Raw genomic sequence first — 7,036 nt, 5'->3', positions numbered from 1 at the left:
ATTATAAATCATAATAATTAATAGCTTAAAATATTTTTGAAATTATATAAAAAGATTTCGTTAACTCTCAAAATTTCATTTATACCACATAAATTGGGATAAAGAGAAAGATATATATATATATAAAATACATATATTGTGTAAATCACAATAATTAATAACTTAGATATCAAAAAGAATTTATAAAAAAAATTGATTGACTTTTAAAATTTCATTTGTATCACATAAATCAACAGGAAAAGGAGTAATATATATTATATAAAAGTTACATAAAAAATATTAAAAATCACAATAATTAGAAACTTAAAATATCTCACTCTAGAAAAAAAAATAAAAAAATTGGTTGACTTTAATACATAAATTAAAAAATTGATTAACTTCAAATTCTACATATATCACATAAATAAATTAAAATAGAAAAAATATAATATATATTGGGGTCCGTATCTAGTATATTAAAGAAAAGTCTAGTAAAGTAACAAAGGGGTGCATAATTTTGTTTTGGATTATAAGTTCAAATTTCAAGTGTAATATTTTATTTAATTTTTTAAATCCTTCTTTATTAATATAATTTTTTATTTGATATAGTTATTTGTGCAAATATTTTGCATTAATAAGAAGTAACCGTTTGTTATATAAATCATATTTTTAATCCATTATAACTATAGTATATTTCCTTTTTACGAATTACTCTGTTTATTTGAGTGATACACACATAAATATTATATCATTCAATTAATTATGCTTAATCCCAAAAAACTCATATGGTAAAAGGAATAATGGATAAACCTTATATTAATGTTTTTTCGGATGATTTAGTTTGTTTGAGACTCTGGAAAACTACACAGATAATCCGAAATCGCTTCTTTCTCAAAATCTTCTAAATCGAACAGTATAAGGTTTGTCTAATACGATTTACCCACATGATTTGAAATCGCTTCTTTTTTTATGAACAGTGGATGGTTATTACCCAATCTGTGGCAAAGGATATAAAAACTTGGGTTATCTTGGAGTTCTAAAAAAGTACTCCCTCCGTCCATTTTTATTTGTCATGTTGCATTTTTCGAAAGTCAATTTGACTAATTTTTAAAGTTAAATTTGATTACATTAATTTGATATTTTGAACAAAAAAATTAGATATTCAAAAACTATACGAAAATTACTATAAATTATTGTATATCAATATGATGAAAAAATACAACATAAAATGCTAGTCAAAGTTTTTATAATTTGACTAAAAAAAACTATGACAATTAAAGTGGATGGAGATAGTATTAATATATGATATTTTAGCTTTCAATAAATATCAATTGGAATATTCCCCAAGTTATCTGAAGTCCTTCCCAGATAAAAGTAGAAATCCCCTAGTGACATTTACCATGATAAAGATTAGGTGTTATTATTTGAAAATTCCAAAGTTTTCTTTTACAATTATAATTATGATAAAAAAAATATATTTTAAATCATTAGGTAACTTTTTATCTTCGTCAAAGGTCACACTATTTTTCCTAGTTGACTTGTATAATTATGTTGACTTATATTTTTTTTTATGTAATTTTTAAATATAGAAATATTATTTTATAATTTATATCTTAACAAAATTAAATATTTTGATTTCCGTACTCTGAACCCATTCACATAAATTACGACGAAAGAAAAGAGAATAACTAATTGTGAAGTCAATAGCATAAATAAGTTACGAAGTTAAGTGATTATGAGAAATCATAAATTTCAAATCCTGAATCCGCTTAAAACAATATACACATTCCAATATGTACAATATTTTAAAGATTTATAACTTCCAATTATAGTACTACTTGTAGTAGTCTATTACTACAATAAATAATCCTCCTATCTTCTCTCTCTCTTTTATCTCCTCCCATCTTCCTTTCTTAAAACTCTCCATTTCTCTTTTTTCCTCTCACTTATAGCAACAATCTTGATCCATCAAAAAAAAAAGAGAGAGGCTATAATTTAAATTTAAATTTGAATTCAAATGAAGATTCAATGTGATGTTTGTAACAAGAAGGAAGCCGTTGTTTTTTGTACAGCGGATGAAGCTGCTCTTTGTGATGATTGTGATCATCGTGTCCATCATGTTAACAAACTTGCTAGCAAACATCAACGTTTTTCTCTTCTTCAACCTTCTCCTAAACAAGCTCCTATGTGTGACATCTGTCAGGTATAACTCAACTTCAAAAGCTTTGATCTTAAAGTACTTGTTAATAATAATAGTGTTCATGTCAACTTTTACACATCTAAATTATTTAATATAGAGACTTATGTTATTACAAGTATCGACTATTGGGTGGTACTATTTATTAAGGCTTAGGTAGATAGAAAGTACAACATATGATATGTTGTGAATTTGATCTCAAAGTTTCTTCTTTTTTTTTTTATAAAAAAAAGTTAAATAATTACAAGAATTAAGGGTGTGATAACATGGTTAAGACTTCAGAAAGCACCTTTATAATTATTAGTAATGTCACCATCGACCTTAGTCTTGATTTTTTGGTAGCTTGAATGTTGATCACTAGTGGCGGAACTAAGTAGTGACAAGGGGTTTCAAATGAATTCCCCTTAGTCAAAATATCTATACTCTTAAATAGGGTGAAAATGATTCATTTTAATAATTAAGGTGCTTTTTAATAATGTCTCTATTGACTTCATTCTTGTTTTTCTTAGATGTCAATCACTAGTGGTGGAATTAAGTAGTGGCAAAGGGTTCAAATAAATTCCCCTTCACCAAAAAAAATATACTCATAATATAATTCTTTTAAGATTATGTGCAAACAGTTGAATCTTCTTGACATAAAAAACGAAATTTAAAAAATCTATGCTAGCATAGTTGTAAAGAGGGTTCAATAGTTGCTTTAGAGCCCGTTTGGATTGGCTTAAAAAAAATAGTTTTTAAGTCAAAAATAAAAAATCAAACTGAAATGACTTTTAAGTTTAAAAAATAAAAAGTAGGGGGAGACCTACTTTTGGTTTCTGACTTATTTTAAGTCATTTTTTACCTTGTCAAACACTTCGTAACTTATTTTAAATCATTTTTGACTTATTTTAAGTTATTTTTTATATTTGTCAAACACTTTCAGAAGTAAAAAACTGACTTAAAAGTAGGTTTGACCAACTTTTAAGTCAATCCAAAAGGGCTCTTAGTCCATAGACTAAAATCTCAATTGTAACATCCTAGAATTATTCTAAATAGCCTATATAAAATTTCTGGCTCTGTCACTATCGATCGTGGGCTCTTTGACAAACTTGGTACGTAAGAGGACATTTTTTTGTTTGATTTTACCTTGTTGATGATGGTTTTGTCTTGCTTTTGATTCACAGGAAAGGAGGGGTTTCTTGTTTTGTCAACAAGACAGGGCTATTATGTGTAGAGAATGTGATATTCCAATACACAAAGCAAATGAACACACTCAAAAACACAATAGATACCTTCTTACTGGTATCAAACTCTCAGCAAACTCTGATCTCTACTCTGCTCCATCACAATTACAATCACAATCACAATCACAATCAGCAATTTCGTCCGCGGATTTGTGTGTTTCAAATTTGAAGTCTCAGAATCCCATTAGTAAGTCTGTTGCTGGTTCTGTTTCTGTTTCCTCCACGAATACTAGCAACACTAAGGGAGGAGCAGTATCATCCGTTGTGGAATCAGTGAAAGTTGTTAAAGAGAAAGTTGGTGGATGTAATAATAATGTGCAATTGGTGAATGGAGGGGGGAATAACTTAACAAGTAGTATATCAGAGTATTTAGAGATGTTGCCTGGTTGGCATGTTGAAGATTTTCTTGATTGTTCAACTCCTAATGTTTACTCCAAGGTTTGTATTCATGCTCCTTGATTTTTAGTCTTTTCTCTGCATATTTTGTCAATTGTGTGTTGGAACGTGTGATTTTCTCTTCTAAAAGTTGAAGTCGCCACAAAGAGCACACACATATTCATGCCAGGGCCTGATTTCTTTTTATGAGTCAAGCACGTGGAAATTTTTCCAAATAATAGTGGTAAGACTTGAACCTAGGATCTATGTCTGATCTGATATCATGTTATAGTGTCTGATCTCTCATCTAAAAGTTTAAGCTACTGGAAAGTGTACACTTTTTTTTTTACCCTTCTCTAGAAGAACCCACAACCTTAAGATTGGAGGTGGAGGGTCCCCTCTTATCTAGAGAGAGGGCACTTTTCATGAATCAAGAAAGTAGAAAATCTCTTAAAGGATGGATGGTTGTGAGACTAGAGCTTTAGATCTCTGTCTGTTCTGGTACCATGTTATAGTGTATGACTTCCTCATAGGAAAACTTAAGCGGCTAGAGAGCGTATTTTTTTATTTACTTAATTATCTCTTCAACATAGTGTAAAATATAATGAAAATTGTCCTGATCTGTTATTTTTGTGGTCATTGACAGAATATTGGTGATGAGGATATGTTGTCATTTTGGGATACTGATCTTGAGAGTCAATTGAGTTCTTTTCCACCACAAAATGTTGGTATTTGGGTCCCTCAAGCCCCTCCTCTTCCAGAGTCAAAGCAAGAGACTCAGATCCAATTTTTTCCTTCACAAAATTTGAACTTTGGTGGGAAAATTGGCCTAAAAGAATCAAGAGAAGTTACTAACATCAAGTCCAGTAGAAAGTGGACAGATGACAACTCATTTGCTGTCCCACAAATGAAGCCACCTTCCACTTCTTTCAAGAGATCAAGAACTCTTTGGTAGAAAATTCGAATGATGATCTTCTCTGTATCGTTCCAATTTTATACTGATGTTTCTATGCAAGGATGACAAGCAACAAATCGAGAAGGCTTCTATAATCTTTTTGTCTAACTTGTTCATCACTTTTGTCTTTTTTTTTGGTTTAGTTTGAACCTCAAAAAAATGATGATGACCCTTATCTTTTTGCTACAATTGGCTTTGTTGTAGTTCTTAAAATCTCAAGTTTGTTGTACCTCGTACTAGCTTAGTGCAAGGATCTTTTTGTTGATGTAAATATTTTTTTTTTTATGAATCCTATGAATGGAAACTTAAGATTAGGTATTGAATATGTGACTAACAGCCTATCTCAGGTCATGTCCTTCCGTTGTCTATATTTTCATGAAAATTTTCTTGTTATGGTTTGATTTGGATCAAAGATGTGACGGTTTAAGGAAAGTATTTTTTTACTCTTTTTGGTATGGAATATAAGAGAGGTAGACTAGCAAATTGGAAGTGTCTTTACCTTGTCATTGTGACGCCCATGATAGAGGGTGGACCGATTAGAGCTAATCAAATACAAGGACTGACAAGTTTCTAAAGAATGAGTGTAACATGACAACTTAATTAAGTAAGTTAATCCCACATTGGAGCGGGAGAAAAATAAAAAGGTTATAATGTATAACACAAGTTCACATGATACACATACTTTTGAACTCGATTATAACATAGTCAGGGGGACAAATTCATGAGATTTATTAGGTCAAAACGAACAATACGTACCATGAACTTAAGCCGTGTCAATCGTATGTCAAGAAAATTCTCTCTATAAAGACTGAAAAGTGGAACCTTGAACAACTTCAAGTTTAGTCCCAAATTTTGGAGTTTATTTTACTTTGATGCACAAATTTGGACACTATAGAATCTCATTATTAGTCAAATTATTGCTCCACCTACAAAGTGCAATTGTAGACAGGCAAATCCAACATATAATTAGTGGGTGTACGTTGCATGAAATTATTAGAGTTGATTTTATGGATATTATAGATTTTATAGTACAGTTTTTAGAATAGCCTAGAACGGTAGTATCTAGGATATTCATTTTGAAGAAATATCTAGAATCAGACAGGTATAAATAAGAGTTGTCTTGTATATTTGTAATCAACCTAATTTAAAAAGTTTTTCTTCAATCCATAACCAAGTTATCTTTTCATAGCTTCATCTTCTTCAGTAAAATCCTGTGATCCTATAAACTATCTTAAATTTCTCTCCAATTTATATTTCCTTTTGTTATTCTCTATGCAAAGGGGCGGAGCTAGAATACAAATTGTATGTTCAGCCAAATTAGATAATTATTGGTCCAAATTTTGTAATTTTTAAAAAATATATTGAATATTTATAAATTATTAATTTAAAATAACTAGAATCTTTAACTCATATTTTGACAAGTCTTATGCATTTATGGGTCAATTACCATGTGTAGCACATGAAATTTGGTGATGAGATTAATGAATGTTTAATTAATTACAACAGCTTTGTTGAAAATGATTTATAATCAAACTTTAGAATTTTATTGATATTAGAATAAAAATAGCTTTTAGCAGTAATAAATATGCATATAAATATAAAGTATTACTTTTTCCGTCCATTTTTAATTATCATGTTGTGCTTTTCGAAAGTCAATTTGACTAATTTTCAAAGTGAATTAAATTACATTAATCCGATATTTAAAACAAAAAATTTAGATATTTAACAACTATACGAAAAGTATTATAAATTGCAATTTTTTGCATATCAATATGATAAAAAAAATACATCGTAAAATGTTAGTCAAAGTACTTATCGTTTGACTCTTAAAAAGGAAATCATAACAATTAAAAATGGACGGAGGTAGTAAAGCTTTTACTTATATTAGTTAATTGTCATTAAATCAAATGTCGTTATAGGCTTTAAAGACATTTACAAAGAATGTTAATTGCCACTAAAAATACATATTTAATGGTAATTAAACTATTACCATTAATTAATTGCCGCTAAAAATTATTTTTAATGTAATGTGAAAAGTTTTAAATGAGCATTCTTTTATAGTGTTGTCACAACCCAAAAATGGACGTGATGACACTCGTCTTATCCCACCAAGACAAATCAGCCTAAAACTCAATCATTACAATAAAATGTGGAAATTTTATAATCAACTCAAAAATACCACCAAAATCTGGTTGTCACGTGTACAAGCCTCTAAAGTATTACAGTTTATTCAAAATAAAAACACAAGTCTCAAATGACCCTATTTCTAGAATAGAACAAGATCATAATTAAGGAGAAAGAAGGTCC

At 29.2% G+C, this 7,036-nt stretch overlaps 1 protein-coding gene across 1 annotated transcript; it reads left to right on the top strand.

The window, feature by feature from the left end:
* Positions 1-1,830: 1,830 nt before the first annotated feature.
* Positions 1,831-5,059, top strand: LOC102590610 (B-box zinc finger protein 20-like). The gene is made up of 3 exons (XM_006342513.2): positions 1,831-2,182; positions 3,340-3,837; positions 4,421-5,059. The coding sequence occupies exons 1-3, from the start codon at positions 1,997-1,999 to the stop codon at positions 4,727-4,729; spliced, it is 993 nt and encodes a 330-aa protein (XP_006342575.1). The 5' UTR covers positions 1,831-1,996; the 3' UTR covers positions 4,730-5,059.
* The last annotated feature ends 1,977 nt before the right edge of the window (positions 5,060-7,036 follow it).

The sequence above is a fragment of the Solanum tuberosum genome, unplaced genomic scaffold (genome assembly GCF_000226075.1).
Source record: "Solanum tuberosum cultivar DM 1-3 516 R44 unplaced genomic scaffold, SolTub_3.0 scf00034, whole genome shotgun sequence".
NCBI classification, from domain to species: Eukaryota; Viridiplantae; Streptophyta; class Magnoliopsida; order Solanales; family Solanaceae; genus Solanum; species Solanum tuberosum.
Note: the sequence above shows the minus strand (reverse complement) of the source record. Positions and strands in the feature narration are given on the sequence as shown.

What these genes read in the sequence shown, in the direction of transcription:
- LOC102590610 (XM_006342513.2), top strand. Translation starts at nt 1,997, where the DNA reads ATGAAGATTCAATGTGATGTTTGTAACAAGAAGGAAGCCGTTGTTTTT. An exon ending in CTATGTGTGACATCTGTCAG is followed by an intron (nt 2,183 to 3,339) that starts GTATAACTCAAC and finishes TTTGATTCACAG; the next exon opens with GAAAGGAGGGGTTTCTTGTT. An exon ending in CTCCTAATGTTTACTCCAAG is followed by an intron (nt 3,838 to 4,420) that starts GTTTGTATTCAT and finishes GGTCATTGACAG; the next exon opens with AATATTGGTGATGAGGATAT.